Source organism: Mercenaria mercenaria, chromosome 16 (genome assembly GCF_021730395.1).
Source record: "Mercenaria mercenaria strain notata chromosome 16, MADL_Memer_1, whole genome shotgun sequence".
NCBI lineage: Eukaryota > Metazoa > Mollusca > Bivalvia > Venerida > Veneridae > Mercenaria > Mercenaria mercenaria.
Genome location: NC_069376.1, coordinates 70967181 through 70987245, shown reverse-complemented (window position 1 = coordinate 70987245; position 20065 = coordinate 70967181). Strand labels below are relative to the sequence as shown.

General features: G+C 35.3%; 1 protein-coding gene across 3 annotated transcripts in view; it reads left to right on the top strand.

The window, feature by feature from the left end:
* Positions 1-6159: 6159 nt before the first annotated feature.
* Positions 6160-20065, top strand: part of LOC123541575 (dyslexia-associated protein KIAA0319-like protein) — a 107680-nt gene continuing 93774 nt past the window's right edge. For all 3 annotated transcript variants that reach the window (XM_045327141.2, XM_045327140.2, XM_045327142.2), the window contains exons 1-2: positions 6160-6244; positions 19718-19896. In XM_045327141.2, the coding sequence (XP_045183076.2) occupies positions 19815-19896 (82 nt within the window). In that variant the 5' untranslated portion in view covers positions 6160-6244; positions 19718-19814. The remainder of the gene's footprint in view (positions 6245-19717; positions 19897-20065) is intronic.

Genomic DNA, 20065 nt, shown 5'->3' with positions numbered 1-20065 from the left:
TTCTGCATGAAATGAGACGGTTTTCGTGATCATACACCCCACGTGGCAAGTTTTGCAGATCGAAACCGGAAGTAGGTGTTTATTGCGCTGACGAGAGCAATGCGCCATTTTTAGGGTAGCAGACCACAACTGACTGGCATTTCACTAGGAACTATATAACACCCTATTTTCTTTACATTTTTTCGTTAATTTGTGATAGAACTTTCATGAAAAATAGGTGTAGGAAAAAGTGATGTTCTCTAACGATGCGTAAAGACGACCTGAAGTTGTCGTTTTTTATATGAAACAAAGAAGGATTTGAATTACTGACCTTTAACCTTTAATACCTCGGTCAAGATATTATCCTCACAACATTTTCCTGTTATTTTTGGCGTTGTTAATGGTTATTTTAAATTCAACAAGGCAGTCTGAAAGACAGCTAAATCCCCCGCCACTGTTATGGATAGTAAGAGGGTAAACCTTTGACCTTGAGCTGTGACCTTGACCTTGAACTGACTCATGAAATATCGTCTTGATGAGGTGATTATTTGACCCAAGTTTCATAAAAATCCTCCAAGGGGTTTAGGAGATACAGAGCTCAAACCTTTGACCTTGAGTTGTGACCTTGACCTTGATTTGGCATAGCTGACTCATGAGTTCTTGATGAGGTGATCATTTGGCCAAAGTTTGATGAAAATCCTTCAAGGGGTTTAGGAGATACAGAGTGGACACAAAATGGAAGGCCCAAACCTTAGACCCTAAGTTGTAACTTTGACCTTGAGCCTGCATGGCTGACTAATGAGTTCTGTACATCGTCTTGATGAGGTGATCACTTGACCCAAGTTTCATAGGAATCCTTTAAGGGGATTAGGAGATACAGAGCGGACACAAAATGGGAGGCTCAAACCTTTGACCCTGAGTTGTGTCCTTGACCTTGGGCAGACATGGCTGATTCATAAGTTCCGCACATTATCTTGATGAGGTGATTATTTGAACCAAGTTTCATGAAAATCCTTCAAGGGATTTAGGAGATATAGAGCGGACACAAAATTGAAGGCTCAAAACTTTGACCCTAAGTTGTGACCTTGACCTTGAGCCGGCATGGCTGACTAATAAGTTCTGCGCATCGTCTTGATAAGGTGATCATTTGACCCAAGTTTTATAAAATTCCTTCATGGGGTTTAGGAGATATAGAGCGGACACGAAATGGAAGGCTGAAACCTTTGACCTTGAGTTGTGACCTTGACCTTGAGCCAACATGACTAACTCATGAGTTCTGCACATCGTCTTGATGAGATAATCATTTGACCCAAGTTTCATGAAAATCCTTCAAGGGGTTTAGAAGATACAGAGCGGACACAAAATGGAAGACTCAAACATTTGACCTTGAGTTGTGACCTTGAACTTGAGCCGACATGGCTGACTCATAAGTTCTGCACATCGTCTTGATGAGGTGATCATTTGACCCAAGTTTCATGAAAATCCTTCAAGGGATTTAGGAGATATGGAGCGGACACGAAAGTGTTACGGACAGACGGAGGGACGGGCGGAAGGACGGACGGACGGACGAAGACCATTCCTATAGCCCCTCCCCCACCACTCCTGGCGGGGGATTAAAAATTGATATATACCCGTTTAGGAGAATCAAAATCGTGTGCAAAACCTATATCAAGTGATGCATCAAAATTCTTATAGAGAGAGCTTCTATTTAGCAAGTACATCTGAACAGATAAAGTATCACCGTTATTCTAACGAATTTCCATAGTTATGTGTTTAATCTCCTACTCCCCAAAAAAGTGTTATTATCAAGTTTACAATCATTAAGTAACTCTTGTTACATAAATATGTTAGAAACGTTTACAAATGTAATAAATCAACTTTTTATTAGAAATGTTATTTTCCAATCTCATACTGACAAACAAATGTTCATCTTGATGATATCTAGGTCACTAAAACACGTAGATTATTTTTTAAATATATGGAGTACATTTTGTATTTGCTTCCTTACGTGATCTAGCATTAATTGCTCAGATTAAATTGAGCATTGCAGCACAGAAATAATCAAGTCTACTTTTTTCTGTTTAAGTAATTTTTTACCAGCCAATAAAACCAGCAAAAAGTACAAGCAAAATTGAGACTTCAATAAATAAATAAGCAGTACCGTTAGTGTTGCTGCAAAACTATTTGTTTTATATAAAAGAAATTAATCAATACTTAATAAAGATTTGCAAGAAGCGTTATGGTTAAACTTTTTAAAAATAAAAGCAATCCTGGTCAGAGAAGACTGGCCTGATTAGCACCTTCCCTTTAATGAAGAAATGATAAAATAGCACATTAACATATAAAAGCATAAGCAAAGCAAAAGCTATAAAAAAAACAAAGAACCACTTTTAAAATAGTTAAATATTTAATCTCTCGTCTAGTTGACAACTGATACTAGTAGACTTTTCTATGAAAATAGAAAAATAAAAAGGGCACCTGTGTCTGACAGGGAAAAACGGTGTAAGTGACCACTTTTTCAGCTTTTGATGGTGGAGAAGGACCTATCACATCGATGAGAGGTGAAGAACGGTGTACGGATAAGCGCAGGTTTTACTATAACAACCATATGTCAAACTTTTAGCGACAAAACAAGAGGTAAAAAAAAGCATAAATAAAGTGGGTACACAAAGATAAATCAATATAATGCAGAAAGGACAACGTAGTTGACCATATGAAGATCATGGTTGTCATAGGAAGATACAAATTAACTTACATAAAAAACTCACAACTGACATTTTGGTCCCGACCATGTGCGAATCAGCCGAACGAAATACTCGTATTCATTTTCAGTTCTCATGTCACTCGGCAAGCTGTTCAACACCCGAACTGATTCCAGACTAAACGAATTTTCTATATATCTGGTTGTCCTCATCCGTGGTGTCTGTGAGATGTTACTGGACCTGAAATTATCTGGGGTAAAAGGTCATACATGCATTAAAAAGTTTCAATGGTGATCGTTCTGAGTCCTCCAATGCGCAGCTTTTACATTTTTCTATGGCCTATAGTGTATCGTAAGCAGAAAACAATTTTGTATGCTTTATAATTTTTTTTCTCCAGAGTTTGCCTTGCTGCAGACATGCCAGCTGAGGGGACAGAAATTGCACTTAGATTATGTGAAAGACTTAATGATAACTAATCTTATATTTATAATCCGAAATTTAGCCAGTCTCTGTAGTAGTTTTGCAACCTTATTACATAGCTTTTGATATCTGCAAGTCAAAGTTGAGTAAATGATTAATGTCCACTACATGTTTGATATTGCTATTCAATTGCGTTCTGGTCAATTCTAAGTGATTTGAAAGAAACCTTGAAAGATTTAGTTTCTACTGTAACGGGTTTGTAACTTATTAAGATTTGCTTGCATTTAATTTATGCCGGTTAATGTGAACGGTGCTTTCGTTTTGTAATGGGTTTATTAGAGTCTCTGTGTTTTTTATTTGTAAAAGACAGTGTTACCTTCTGCATAGTAATACAGGGTTGATTTGTGTATGAAGAGGAGGGTGTCTTTCATGAATATGTTAAACATAATAGGACATAAGATTGAACCTGGTTGAAAGCCTTTAAAAGTACATAACCGACTGATTATTGTGCCGCTGAGTTTAACCATTTGCTTTCTGTATGATAGGCGACTATGTATTAGTTTACAAGCATGTTCGGAAAGACCATATAAGAGTAGATTAAAGATATTCAATGTGCATCTTTAAACTCAGACAGTTAGATTTTTAGATACTAACTTTAAGATAGAAAATATTTATCATATGAATTAACTATACAAAATATAAGAATTAATTATGTTTATACAGTTGCATTCAAAATCAAATGTCATGTATAACAGTTATTTGTGAAGAAACTTTCAGGGTTTTTTTATTCAGTACATATTTACTGTTTTAAACCTAACAGTACTGTTTGTAAATACAAACATGTAAAATTTTATGTTTGCATCTAGATACTATGAAGTAAACTTTCATTTCTTCAAATATGCAATTGTATCTAACATATTTTAATGACAAGGCGTAAACAATTGTTTGTTTCCGGTATCCCGACCTACCCAAAATTTTTGGCCCGACCCTAAATGTTGTTATGGCCTTGGCGAATATTTTATTTTTTCAACTTTTTAATAAAAAGTTGCAAAAGTGCACTTTTTATGCTTTAAACATGGTCAGTGATGTTAGAAAGCAATTAACTTATGCTCTAAAGGCATAGCCCTCTTATTAGTATAACCCTCTTATTAGTATTCATTTTTTGACACATAAATAATTTCCGAAAAGTCTCACTTAATAATAATAATAATAAAAAAAAAATTCCGACCTACCTACCCTAATTTTTTGAGCATGTTACCGGAAAAAAGGTTTTTTAGGCCTAATTAGGTCATGTGGGAAACAATCAAATGCTTTTGATGGATAAGTATAGCTCCGGCGTATTTTGTTTTCGTCAAGTGAATTCTTCCCGTCTAATAGGATATATTGGTATCCATATGAGGGTAAAAATATAGGCAGATACGAATGGAAAAATGTTATCGAAGTGGGAGAATTTAACAGGTCACTTTTTCAATCCAGAATAAAAAAAAATGCGTACGGTCTTAGACTAAAACAAATGCATATTCTGTTTAATGTCTTTACGGTTTCTTCTTCTTCCAATGTTGTACTGACACCTATTGGCGTATCCTCGTACAAGCGCATAGCGGTGCAAGAAAAGTCAGTACAATGTGTTTTTTTTTAAATAACTTCTATATATACAGTGCAGTTAAAACGTCCATGGTGTACTATCGGAAGTTGACTGCCAGCACGTCCCTCTTGAAAATGTTCTGTTACTGGTCCTTCTATAATCAGATAAGACCATTCTCGTTGATCTTCGTTGCACCATTTCAAGCATCCGAATGTTGGTATCAGTGAAAGGGTCCCAGATGATAGTGGCGTATTCCACGAGAAGCCTCACCAGGGTAGTGTAGCAGAGCTCCTTGGTCTTCCTGGGGCATTTTTGGGTGTTACGTTGGAGGAAGGATCGGGTGTTGTTGGCCTTTCTTGGTGACGGCGTTGGTATGGTGGTTCCAGGTGAGTGACTTGTGAATGTTTAGGCGTAAATATTTTGATGGGTCAACTACTTCAAGAATATGTCCGTGGATGTTGTAGGGTTGATTGATAGGTCTTCGTTTGTTTGTTATGTGTATGATCTGACATTTCTGTGTGCCAGTCCTTCTCCCATTGTTCGAGGCCGTCAAGATCTTTCTGGGGAGTGTGGGCGTCTTCTTTTGACTTGATGTGACGACAGAGCACACAATCATTAGCAAAGAGTCTTGCAACGGATACCGATGATATATGTAATTAGGGAGGTCGTTGATATATAGGAGGCATAGCAGAGGTCCGAGGACACTACCCTGTGGGACCCCGGACTGTACTGATGCTTGGAACGATGTACTGCCGTCTAGGTTCACCTGCTGGCTGCGACCCTCCAGGAAGCTGATGATCCAACTGTGTATGTTGTTTACTGAAATATAATTGTTTTTGATCAATATACCTGCAAAAGTCTAAATATTGACAGTGTAGTGTATTTGCGTGTAGGAAAAGTACATGTCATGCATGATTCTCATGGGTCTCTGTATGCATGATGGTATGAGGACAGCCACTAAACCATGGACAATTTTGTGAAACAATACTGTGCTGTCAGGTAATTTGGCGCACCTAAAACAAACTTTGACACATAGATTCATCATTACGTACAAGTATGTTTAGCCGCATTTTTAAAGTATGTCTTGTAATGTCTACCAAACAAGTCTATGCTGCATGGTGGTAACACTATCGTAAAATATCGTTAATGGACTGTCTTAACGGTTAAACAATTGTGTTTTTTTTTGTAAATTATCTGGATTCGTCCCCCATATATTTTGTAAAGCGCTGTTGTTATCCTACATAACATGCGGGTGATGCATACTCAACCTGAGGTAATAACTGCGGTTATGTAAAATAAAGCTGGTGAAAGTTGGGATTTCTTATGCCATGTCTATATTAAAGGCTACAATTTATATACGCGACAGAATTGGAGTGTATTGCGTATAAATAGATGCTTTGGTTGCTTCTCTTTCACTTTATTTCTCCTCGTTGTGGTACTTTTAAACATTTTGGTGAACCAGTCTCATTGTAACGAAATTGATGACGTATTACACATCTGGCCGTCGATTTCGGATGCTGCAGGAATAACAAAACAAGATTATCGGAATATTTGAAGTGTGAGTAGAGTTTTCCCGTTCTATGAGGCTAAAAAAGAAGTAATTATTCGAATAGTAATTTGTTAAAAATGTCAATAAGTCTCACACATACTGATTTGAGTGAAATTTTGAGCTAAAAAGTAGACACAAAATAACGTCATGCCCAAAACTGAGTTATCATTGTTACCTCGAAGTGTGTGTTTTGGAATAAAGAGACAAAATAGCTTTTTTTCATTATATACAGAATTGTAAACTTATGCAAAATATGGCTGCAGCACACACCAGGACATAGCAAAAAATTTCGAAGAGTCTTTGGCATGACAGTCTAGTCCAACAAATTTCATTTTTCTTATGGGCAATAGCTCCACTTGCGTCAAACTTTGAACGACAAAAATAGTGGAGGAAATTTCAAATGAAAATTTTTTGCCAATTTTGTTTCAATATGAATATGGCATAAATTCAAATGATATCAAAAGGGGGATTCAATTCCTAATTGATTTTAATGTAATCATTTTTTTCCCAGGTTTCCAATGCTTCTGTTAAATAGCAGTACTATTTTTTATCTACTGTTTTAGAGGGCATATTAGAATCGAAATAATGTAATACTATTATTATGTATAGCAAAATCATATTTTGTGTAAATTAAAACACTCAAAATCAGTTATAACTTATACACCGCCAGAATAATTCACTCGGGCTACGATTATTATGCGGAGGTATAACCACTTTCTGTGTATTAATAACGTTAAAACACAGTTTTTCTATACATTGTTTCTCAATTAAAGTTACCCTACTAGGCAGGGCTCGACACTAATGCTGGTCTGAGACCAGTGCTTTTCAGGGAGGACCACTAACTTCTCGAACCTACCACCGAAAATTACAAGCAAGTCATTTTAAAAATAAATTAATAAACATTGAATTGTTCACGGTACTGCAGTTTAAAAATAGAATTTGGTTTTCCCTGTGTATATTTTCTTGAAATTTGGAATGCCCGGATGTAACGCTGGTACTAAAACCCGGGAACGGAACATGGTAACTTATCTATCTGCTTGAAGTATTCATTTACGAACTATTGAGGTATCAGTACAGTATCCAGCATTCGTAAGACCCGAGGTTCCGGATTTTGACCTGCGAAAATCGAGAAAAACTCGTATCTGACTCGCACTGAAAATGCCCCATGCGTCGGTGTGACCCGCGGAAATTTTCTTTGATTCGTCTCGAGTTCGAAAGTTCTGCCCCTGTGCCAATCAAAATCCCAGTGAATTTAAATATTGTTTGACGCCATAAGCGGAAGTATGGCAGTAGGCGGAGCGTCGTATATTAATTAGCTACTGACATAATATTATGTCAATTACGCCACGCGCCGACTGACACGTTGTCATCTCAGGGTTTGTGTTTAGTGCCCGTCATTATCAAAAGTGTTTATTGATCAAAAAGTTAAAAGTTAATTGATAAACAATGCGAAAAGCAGCCTATTATCGTGTTTGTACAACTTGTTAATTAGCGGTATACAGCTTCTGCTGTATTGTTGTCTTGCCAATTATTACTGAACAACAAATTGGATAACGAAATTCATTTATTTTATGTGCTTGACACCTTCATAATTATATAAGGCGATCGGCTGTTACAATCTATAGCATTTTATTAGCTCATCTGATTTTTTGAAAAAAATGATGAGTTATTGTCATCACTTGAGCGGTTGTCGGCGTCTGCGTCGGCGTTCAACTTCCGCGTTGCCTGGTTAAGTTTTATGTTTAGGTCAGCTTTTCTCCTAAACTATCAAAGCTATTGCTTTGAAACTTGGAATACTTGTTCACCATCATAAGCTGGACACTGAACAACAAGAAACATAACTCTATCCTGCTTTTTGCAAGAATGATGGCCCTTTTTAGACTTAGAAAATCATAGGGCTGTCATCGATAGAAACGATATCGATGTATCAACGATATTTTTTGGTCTATCGATTATCGATTCCCATTTTCAAAAATCGATATTTTACAGAGAGAAAAAACAACTGTCTAGATAAACACTCAGCCCTTTTAAAACAACTTTTTCTGCCTGCAAAAATGTGCCGTAAGTAACGGAAGTTGTCAAAAAAGGTCATGTCTAAACTTATACTGTAGCAGTCTTTTCCCACTAGCCGGCACTACCTATATGGGTAGAAGTAAAAAAGGGCTCAACTTAAGATATATATTTGCAAAAAGTTACGTTGTCCTGTCTTGAAAGGTCGCTTCGTTGTTTGTGCATGTAAAAACATAGTGTATATATACTGTTTTTACGTCAATCTCGGCTTTTTACTTGTTCGCGTATACTAATCACTCAGTAAAAGGTACATAATTTACCTAGTGCCCGTAACAATAACAATCAAAGATGGCCGAAAAGAAAGCCGTCGCCGGCTTAAATAGTGAAAAAAGAGTCAAAAGACGGAAAGAAAAGCTTTGTTTGGGTTCGTAGAAACACAGGGTGTTGCTTAAACATGCCTTTCAGTACAACAAACAAACAGTCAAACACTACAAATTTGAGGCCCATTGAAAACTTGGGCAGAAGTTAAAAAAGAAAAAAGAACAACAAAAAAACACACGGTGCCGGTACCGAATGTAAGTGCAAGGTGAAAATTAGACAGGCTAAAAATAAATAAAAACGTAAATAAATAAATTAATTAATTTAATAAATGAATAGATATCTGTGGAAGAGAAATGCAGAATTTTAGCTGTTTGAAACCCAACTCCAGTGCCTGGTATTATAGTTTACTAGGTTGTAAAGTAGGTAGGATAAATGCAAAAGAGGAGTGAAGGCACAATGAAGATCTGTAAAAGATTTCATTAATTTTCATTATTTATTTCATAGATACAAATACAACACAATGAAACAGTAATACAAAAAGTAGGCAATAAAACTAAACATAACATTAACAAGAAGGTATATAGCATGCCCATGAACAAATAGGTTGTTAATCTAACTTAATATTCGATATATCGATGTATCGTCGATATTTGTCTTCCGATATATCGGTATCGCCGATATGCCAAAGACCCAATCAATGACAGCCCTAGAAAATCATGGGTAGGACAATATTTCTATTACACAAAAAAAATCAGATGAGCGTCAGCACCCGCAAGGCGGTGCTCTTGTTTAATTTATTATCATTACCGAGGCTTTGTTTGGGCAAAAACAAATAAAAATGCTTTTAATGCAGTAAGCAGAAATTATAAGTATTCAATAGATATAATGAAAAAAAAAAGGAAATTTATAACACGTATTTTATCAAGAATTTAATGTTACTTTCGTTTTCCATATTTGTCACCCGTTTTCACGGCCGTGATTTTCCGACATTTTTAACGAGATTTTCTAGTGCAATCTTAATGAAAAGTCAATAAAAAGTCTGTATTTAATTAAGAAAAAATGACAACTGTTGCAAAAAAAGCCCTTATTTTGAAGCATTTTTCGAGAAGAGGCACCAAACCCCACCCACTTAAAATATGAATTGCTGAAAAAATCATCTTTATTGACATCTTTATTTTAAATTTGATTTTCAAAATTATTTTTAATCATTAAATGGCAGATGTTTATCAAAATAATAATATAAAAATCACATGTTTTGCAGTGTTTGTAAAAAGTACTCCATGAAAGAAGATGGGGTCTGGTTGCGTTAACTTAAATAAAACCATCCATCTAGGTAGGACCACCTGAAATTCTGTCGAACCATCAGTTTGCAAAAGCTGCTGGTCCTTCGGACCACCATTGGAAAAAGTTAGTGTCTAGCCCTGCTAGGTGAAGACCTTACTGCTGTATACATGGCAGCATGTAGATTGGAGTCTAGTCTGACAACTTTATACTTTCTCTATCATTCCATAAATTCACAGCCTGTGGAAGTTCATTTTCTGACTGCAGCGCCACCTATAAAACACTCAAAATTAAATTTGTATTATAAAGAACAATATATCTTAGATTAATAAAGTTAAGGTTAAATGAGGTAAAAATCTAGCTTCAGGTCATTTCATTGAAAAATCTTGTCTAAATATTACAGGCTACATTTTGTACATTATTGTCATGAAATTTTGTCAGTGTTTAACGTTAAAAAATTAGAAGAAAGCCAGAATCACATATCAGGGAAATTAATTTACGCTCAGCAGCCATTAGCAAGCTGGGCTTACAATGTCCAAAGTTAAGGGGATCAGCCTAACACTTCGGGGCCCAACTGTATAACTGAATACTTTTAAACTATTGTGTCTATGCCATACAATTACTTATTTACTTTTAGATTGTGAATGTTGCATAAAAGTACTGTTATCAATAAAATTAATTTTGATGACCCCTTTATAATATAATATCTTCAAACAAAATTATTATCAACCTTTTTCCTAAATCAGTTTTCGGGAAAATTGCTATTTGGGACATCAGTATTATTATCATTCAGCTGATATAAGTGAGCATTATTACTGTATGCCTTGAACGTGGGCTGCATTACCAGGATACCTGTTACCCTACACGTAGCAGTACCTAAACATGGACCGCATATAGTAACAACATTTATCTATGTTTCCTGGAAAGCCCTATGTTGCAACTTTCATCTGATATAAATATTGTCATTTATCACAATGATCGAATTTTTATACTTTGCATTCAATCAAAATAACTCCGTAACTTTGTAATTAATACACACCAGACAGGGCTCCAGATAAGATACGTATTAGCGTAAATTACGCTTTGCAATAATGCATTATAACCATGTCTGATAATTTTTAAGCATAAAAAAACGTATATGAAATTAAAGAAACGCACGCAATTACTTTTTACTAGCGTAAACAAAATCTGATTCGTCTGGATGCTTTATGTAACAGAGCATGGTAGGCATTCTCCCACATTGAACGTACACACGCATTGAATGGTACTCAGTAGACCTAGGTTAAACTTTATTATACACTCAATGCATGCGTAAATCAAATAGATGGAAATTTTAAAATATTGACGGTACGGTAGTGTATTTTAAAGCAGCATCGATTTAAAATATCAACTTCTACTGCGGAGAAAACAACAATAATGTGTTTTTCTAAGAATGGAAAAGTGAACAAACACTAATCTTTAAACCAAAAATATAACCAGAACTCCAGATAAGCTGCGTATTTGCGCAATTAAAATTGCAGAAAACCCAATTTAATTCATACACTGTGCATACTGAAACACAAGTAAAATTCCTAATACCCAATTCGTAAAAAATCGCTTGCGTATCGCATTTTCCTTATTAGCTCACCTGAGCAATGCTCAGGTGAGTTTTTCTGATCGCTCGATGTCCGGCGTCTGTCGTCCGTCGTCTGTCAACATTTAGCTTGTGTATGCGATAGAGGCTGTATTTTTCAATTAATATTCATGAATGTTGGTCAGAATGATAACCTTGATAAAATCTAGGCCGAGTTCGAAAATGGGTCATCTCGGGTCAAAAACTAGGTCATTAGGTCAAATCAAAGAAAAACCTTGTGTATGCGATAGAGGCTGTATTTTTCAATTAATCTTCATGAATATTGGTCAGAATGATAACCTTGATGAAATCTAGGCCGAGTTCGAAAATGGGTCATCTCGGGTCAAAAACTAGGTCACTAGGTCAAATCAAAGAAAAACCTTGTGTATGCGATAGAGGCTGTATTTTTCAATTAATCTTCATGAATATTGGTCAGAATGATAACCTTGATGAAATCTAGGCCGAGTTCGAAAATGGGTCATCTGGGGTCAAAAACTAGGTCACTAGGTCAAATCAAAGAAAAACCTTGTGTATGCGATAGAGGCTGTATTTTTCAATTGATCTTCATGAATATTGGTCAGAATGATTGCCTTGATGAAATCTAGGATGAGTTCGAAAATGGGTCATCTCAGGTCAAAAACTAGGTCACTAGGTCAAATCAAAGAAAAACCTTGTGCATGCGATAGAGGCTGTATTTTTCAATTATTCTTCATGAATATTGGTCAGAATGATAACCTTGATGAAATCTAGGCCGAGTTCGAAAATGGGTCATCTGGGGTCAAAAACTAGGTCACTAGGTCAAATCAAAGAAAAACCTTGTGTATGCGATAGAGGCTGTATTTTTCAATTGATCTTCATGAATTTTGGTCAGAATGATAACCTTGATGAAATCTAGGCCAAGTTCGAAAATGGGTCATCTGGGGTCAAAAACTAGGTCACTAGGTCAAATCAAGGAAAAACCTTGTGTATGCGATAGAGGCTGTATTTTTCAATTGATCTTCATGAATTTTGGTCAGAATGATAACCTTGATAATATCAAGGCCAAGTTCGAAAATGGGTCATCTGGGGTCAAAAACTAGGCCACTAGGTCAAATCAAAGAAACACCTTGTGTATGCAATAGAGGCTGTATTTTTCAACTGATCTTCATGAAATTTAGCCAGAATGATTACCTTGATAAAATCTAGGCTGAGTTCGAAAATGGGTCATCTGGGGTCAAAAACTAGGTCACTAGGTCAAATCGAAGAAAAACATTGTGTATGCAATAGAGGATGTATTTTTCAATTGATCTTCATGAAATTTGGTCAGAGTGATTGCCTTGATGAAATCTAGATCGAGTTTGAATATGGGTTATCTGAGGTCAAAAACTAGGTCACTAGGTCAAATTAAAGAAAAATCTTGTGTATGCGATAGAGACTTTTTTTTCAATTGATTTTTACGAAATTTGGTCGAAATTTTGTCAGAGTGATTACCTTGATGAAATCTAGGCCAAGTTCGAAAATGGGACACCCGGGGTCAGAAACTAGGTCACTAGGTCAAATCAAGGAAAAACCTTATGTATGCGATAGAGGCTGTATTTTTCATTTTATCTTCATGAATTTTGGTCAGAATGATTACCTTGATGAAATCTAGGCCGAGTTTGAAAATGGGTTATCTGGGGTTAAAAAGTAGGTCACTAGGTCAAATCAAAGAAAACCCTTGTGTATGCGATAGAGGCTGTATTTTTCAACTGATCTTCATGAAATTTTGTCAGAATGATAACCTTGATGAAATCTAGACTAATTTTGAAAATGGGTCATCTGGGGTCGAAAACTAGGTCACTAGGTCAAATCAAAGAAAACGTTTTGTATGCGATAGAGGCTGTATTTTTTAATCGAGGTTGATGAAATTTAGTCAGAACTGTTGCCTTGATCAAATCTAGGTCAAATTCCAATATAGGTCATCTTAGCTCAAAAACTAGGTCACTAGGTCAAATTGAAGAAAATACTTGTTTACACTTAAGAGACCACATTTTTGATCCAATCTTAATGAAAATTGGTCAGAATATTTGTTTCCATGAAATCACTATGTCAAACATGTTTACACTGTTATGGTGTGTTTATCAGGTGAGCGACCTAGGGCCATCTTGGCCCTCTTGTTACTAGAACGGGTACGAGACTTTAACGCTAGATTTAAATTGACTGGTTATACGTCACCACAGAACAGGTTGCAATTTATCGGAAAAATCACAGGACCATTCAGTCGGCTGATCAGTGTCATTTGGACGCTTTGTAAACAATTTTACGCCGATAAAATGTAAAAGAGGTTGCAGAAAAAACATTGTTGCAGCACAAACAAACAAATTAGTAGAATATTTTGCTGTTCAACAATGACAGTTATCTGTTTGTGACGATGTAGTGTCACCAATACTGGATGACATCTTTTGGGAGAATGCATATTGTGGTGACCACATCGTTCGGGATATTGTGGATGAACTAATCTCCGACTGCATTAAAAGTGAAAAAGAAAACAACAGTATGGAACATTCATTACAATTTTAAATACATTTTTGTATTAAACATTGAAGGGCGCCATTAAAGTACTTAGGTACTTAGTCAATCCTGTTTAATGATATATACCATGTATACTGTAAGCAAAAAATACTCAGTTGTTAGTGCGAGATTGGTAAAATACCCAATTGGTTTTAACAAATACCCAATTACTTCTGAAAAGGCTGGGTAATGATAATATTTTTACCAAGTTCAAATTTCCAGTACCCAATTCAGACAAACAGTGATGGGTAAATACCCAATTGCACCAAAAGCGTATCTGGAGCTCTGTATAACTAAAGGTAGATCTATATTGAATATTGAACTTTCATATTTTTTGGTGAATGAAGCCAAAGCAAGCCTAGGGAGAAAAAAAGAAGCAAAAACTTGAATATTAAATTGAAACTGAACTGTTATAAAACTCATTTCTGGTTGTTGTTTTTTTCACATTCATTATAAATTTTTCAGGAGTAAAATTACTCCTAGTCCTAATCAGTTCGAGATTTTACAATTTTACTTTTCCACAAAAAATATGATGAGTAAATACTCATTGGCCAAAAAACCTTTAGCATGCTAGATAAATTGTCGTCTGCTGGAAATGTCGTCTGCTAAAATTGTAAAGTTCATTCAATTTGCTCCAAAACTGGAAGAAATATTGTCAGAGTAGCAAACAGCTTGGAACCTGATCAGACGCCGATTTAATCGGCATCTGATCTGGTTCCAAGCTGTTTGCAAAGGCTGTTAAATTCGCCTGCAGCAGGCTAAGGGTTAAATGATGTTTATATATTATATAAATACCAGATTTATGTTATACAAGATTTATTTTTTAAGTTTGTACCTAGAAATATAAGAGATCGCAATATGCTGGGAGATTGTCTTGATAGATTGACTCATACAGCTTAAAACACAGTTTTCATGTGCGACTGGGCGAGTTTAATTTATATTCCTTCATTTATAAAGAATGTATTACTTTACAATTGTCATTACAGGTCCAGTACTTAATACAGCAGGGCTAGTCCTTCTAGGATTATCTTAAAAAAGGAGTATGTCTTTTGATGCTTACAAAATAGTAATTTATTCCAGTATTTTAAATACTGGGTCCTCTCTTCACCATTTGAATACATACTAGGATCGTTGTGGAGAGAGGTCTAGATATATTTTTGCTTGTCCTCTTTCTTATTTCCCCATCAAACAGTTATGTAAATTATGCCATGAACATTTATCAGGAGCAATTATGCAAAAAAGTTCCTTGGGGATATGAAGCAGTGTATTGGACAAAATATATTGTTTCCAACTAGCTACAGGGCTGGAACAGTTTCTGTGGAAATGGTACAGATTTTTAAGACAGAGATGTGATGTGTGACATTTAGAATTTGATAATTGACATTTAATTTAATTAATTAACATTATCTGCTCTTGTAACCAACTTACCAAGTTGACACGCAGGTTTTACCATATCATGGAATTTTCAACCTTGCCTGTAGATTTTGCAAGTTTCAAGCTTATAAAAATCTGAAGTTGATGGTCCAGAGAGGTGCATTCATAGGTTTGAAGGGATAAGAGCAATAGATAAATTTTTATAATGATAATAATAATTGAAAAAAAAATCTTTACCAAAATCCATTCCAGTGTAAAAGTAAAGAAGCTTGGGGATGTTTAAAATGTAGAGGGAGAGGTAGATGCGAATAATTTAATGTTTAAATCTGTCTTTGAAGAGTTGTTTGCTATTGAATTTCAGAGGCATTTATTAACCCTTACTCGACTAAATTTCTATAATGAACTTGTCAATTTTCCAATTTGGACAGTACCATGAACTTTTTAAAGGGGTGCTTACCAAAATGATACTGGCTGAATAGCAAACATTGCAGATCATGATAAGACTGCACGGATGCAGGCTGATCATGATCTACACTGGTCGCAAAGGCAGAATCAATCGGTAAGGGTTAACCGAGTTCAGGCTGTTCTTCAAATAAACAAACAAGGGTGACAGGGGTCACGCTGTCGATCGCCACTTGAGCCATTTGCGACAAAAAATTAAATGTGGCTCCGAAATTTTCTAATTGGCGAAAATGGCCCAAAGCTATATCTGTCTGCATATTGCCAGTTTTACAACCAAAAGGTGTGAAAAATCGATAATCTGTGTAGACACAACATCTGTTATTGAAAGGGAGGGAGCCAATTTGCAATTATTTTATTTGATGAGGCAGTTAATTGGCGTTAATTAGATTATTGAATAACAAACTGGATAATTATAATAATCATTTTGTGCACTTGATACGATTTTATGAGCAGTCGGCCGTTAGACAAATTTTGTATGATTGCCGAGGGTTAGTTTGGGCAAAAACAAATTAAAATGCTTTAGACAAGCAAAAATTGTAAGTATTGAATAGCTATGATGATAGAAAAGCAATAAAACATAGGTATTTTATCAAATATTTAATTCCAACTTACGTTTTCCGAAATTGTCACCCGTTTTCGCGACCGTGATTTTCGGATATTTCTGTCATTTCTGACGAGATTTTTTAGTGCAATCTTAATAAAAAGCCAATAAAAAGTCTACATTTAAGAAAAATATGACAACTGTTGCAAAAGGAGCTCTTATTTTGAAGTATTTTTCGAGAATAAAACATGAGAAGGCATCGAACCCCACCCACTTATAGGCAATGTGCAAAATAAGACACTGTTTTTTTTTTAAACATTTTTTTTTCTTTTTTGACCTCTTTATTTTAAATGTGATTTTCAGAATTTTTTTATTAAATGGCAGATGTTTATAAAAATGATAATTTTAGAAATTAACACAAATTGATTTTCTAAATAGCTTTTTAAAGGGTTACTAAGAAATATGTTATAACTACATTAATTTCTTAAGTAGTATGAATACTTTGGTACATATAATGTAGTCCTACAAGAACGTCAATGCTATGTGCTTCGCCGTTGTTGGCCTCTTAATTTTTATCTTCGGAAAAAGCAGTGGCTCAGAGAAAAAAAATTCCCAGTGTGACCCCTGGGTGAGCAGACATTTCTTTCATGCCAGCATGTTTCATTGCATCAGTGTAAGAAGCAGGGCACCCACCCTGATTACATCTTTGATAAACTAGTTATTGTTTCCGGCCTATTAATTGAACATCTGTGAGTAAGAAACAGCAAATTATAAGTTTCTATGGTATTTATGCCTGGCATTTATGACTTCTGCATTATTTGAATAAATTATCTGATTCTTTAACAAATTGTATAGATATATGTGAAGAGATTTAAATACAGTCCTGTCTGCATTTTGACAGAAGAATTAACTTGTGTTTGCATTTCATTGTTGGTAGTAATGTCATGCATGATAATTTAAACGACAGCATGTTTATATTATTGTTTGATTGTTATGGTTCTCATGCATCGTTAAACTCAAAAAGGTTGTCAATGATAGAAGTTAAGTGCATACTGTAATGTTATACAAGTCTGTTTTCTGTATTGAAACGTTTTAATGAAGAAGTCATAATTATCAAACATGTCACGTTTGAGTTATCATGTGGGTTTTATACTTTATTGTATTTTAGACAAAACAATAGTAATGTGAGTTTATGGTTTCAGATTTAGGCTGAACAGCAATTTTCATGGGAACTTAAATTTGTGAATAATTCTACATTTTGTGAATTAAAAAGTATAGGACTTTTATTTATTCTTTTGTTCAGATTTAATTTTACGGATTGTTGCAATCACAGAATTCACATAGAATACTCCCACATGAATATTAATGATTTGATAGTATATAATTTTATACATGTATCCTCATTTTGTTACTGCTGTCGGGCTTTCTGTCAAATATTTAGCTTTAGTGCTGCTTGATGCAGCATCGAAGATTATGAAGATTAGCTTTAGTGCTGCCTGGTGCAGCGTCAAAGATTCTGAAGATTAGCTTTAGTGCTGCCCGGTGCAGCGTCGAAGATTCTGAAGATTAGCTTTAGTGCTGCCCGATGCAGCGTCGAAGATTCTGAAGATTAGCTTTAGTGCTGCCCGGTGCAGCGTTGAAAATTCTGAAGATAGCTTTAGTGCTGCCTTATTGCTGCCTGATGCAGCATCGAAGATTCTGAATATTTGCTTTAGTGCTGCCTTAATGCTGCCTGGTGCAGCATCGAAGATTCTGAATATTTGCTTAAGTGCTGCCCGGTGCAGCGTCGAAGGTTATGAAGATTAGCTTTAGTGCAGCATGTAAGATTATTGGTGTCATACATTTGACTCAGTCCGTGTGGTTATTTTAATGTTTAGTAATTTAGAATCTGATGGAATTGATTAAGGCTGATTTTGTCCTTAAATTGAAAACACTTATTTTAAGACCTAATGTCTACTTAATACTGTTACAAAGTTTAAATTAAATTGCTTACTTAATATGTCAGTACTTACTTGAGTAAAAGTTTAATTTAATTTTGTGTTAAGCAGCAAAAGTCTTTTCATCTATTTTCATCATTACTAGTCTTTTCATCTATTTTCATCAACTGCACACATCACATGTATTCGGCATCGTAAGCATAAAGGACATATCTCTTTCTTTTGGTAAATTGTGGACTTTTTTGACTTGAAAATTTTAGTTTAAGTTTTGTAGGTAAGCATGAGGCTTGTTTCTGGCATAGAGAGAGATTACCTTACAGGGCAAGTAACACAACATTTGCTATTATTATATTATTTTGTCGTATTTGGCTAAAGTTTTGCTTGTTAGCAGGTTTCTCAGAAAACTGTTACATTGAATACTTTAAAACTTTACTATGGTATGACATGACAAGTTACATAGCTCTAGCTTTTGTATTGTCAAATTTATGCCCCATTCTAGCTCACCTGAGCATAAAGCAGGTGACTTTAGTACTCATTTTGCTGTCTTTGGACACTCTTTATCTTCTGAAAATCCATCTAGTAATAAGGAAAATATAGGCAAAATGTCACCTGAATCCAGACTTTCTCCATATCCAAAAGTCACGTGTTAGCCACCCTGTATGAAGCCTACAGTTAGAATGTTTGTCTAAATGAAATATAGGCCAAGTTTGAAAATCAGATCTAGGACACTAGTGTAGGTCAAATGTTACAAATCCTTTCTTAATAGACTAGAGGCCACATTCTCTGTCTAATCTACATAAAAGCTGGTCTTAAGTTTTAAACTAGGTCATTTTAGGGTAGAATCAAGGAAAAAACATGTTTTGTTAGTTATGAAACTGAGGTGAGCAGTCTGGAACAAAGCTATATAATTCTTTACTTTGACCCTCTTGGTTTACATACTATTCAATAAAAGTGATACAAATATAACATAGTTCTATTTTTAAGACCCCCTTAGCTGTAAAAACCTGCCAAATTAACACTTATCATGCTGGACACAACTGATTCTGCCTTTGCAACCAGTGTAGATCATGATCAGTCTGCACATTTGTGCAGTTGCCTGCACTTCCATGCAGTCTGATCATAATCTACACAGTTCGCCATTCAGTCAGTATATTTTTGGTACCCCTGTTAACAGTTAATGGTACTGTCCAAACTGAAAGATGGATAAGTTCATTATAGAAATTTAGCAGGGTAAGGGTTAACTCAGTAGGGGTGTAAGGCTACAGTGCAGCATTTCATTTTTCAGATCAATACACAGGCACAAACTGCTGCTGCAATGATATATTTCATTGGAATTACAAAATAAAGAGAGATCATTTCATATCTTTTATATATATATATTCACATCAGTTATATGTTACTTCTTTTTTTTTCAGTTGGATTAAAAGTTGAATCAAGGGAGGTTTACACAAAGAAGCAATCTTTAAAGGACATTGGTTAGTTATGATGTGACGTGACGACACAGATGGCAAAATGGAAAGTTCATCACTTTACAGAGTTAGGAATCTGAAGACGTTGATGCTGAAATGGATTTTACTTAATCTTCTTGTCTCAGGTTAGGCATAAATTTGCATTGTCTGTTGCATTTATGTACTGTATAAGCGAATAGTTTAGAGTTTTAAATGTGATAAGTAAGTGGTTAGCAGTCAAAGATAAAGATCTTTACTTGTTTTAGTCTTATGTGAGAAAATTTCCATTGGGATTTCAGGATAGTGTTTGGCCCT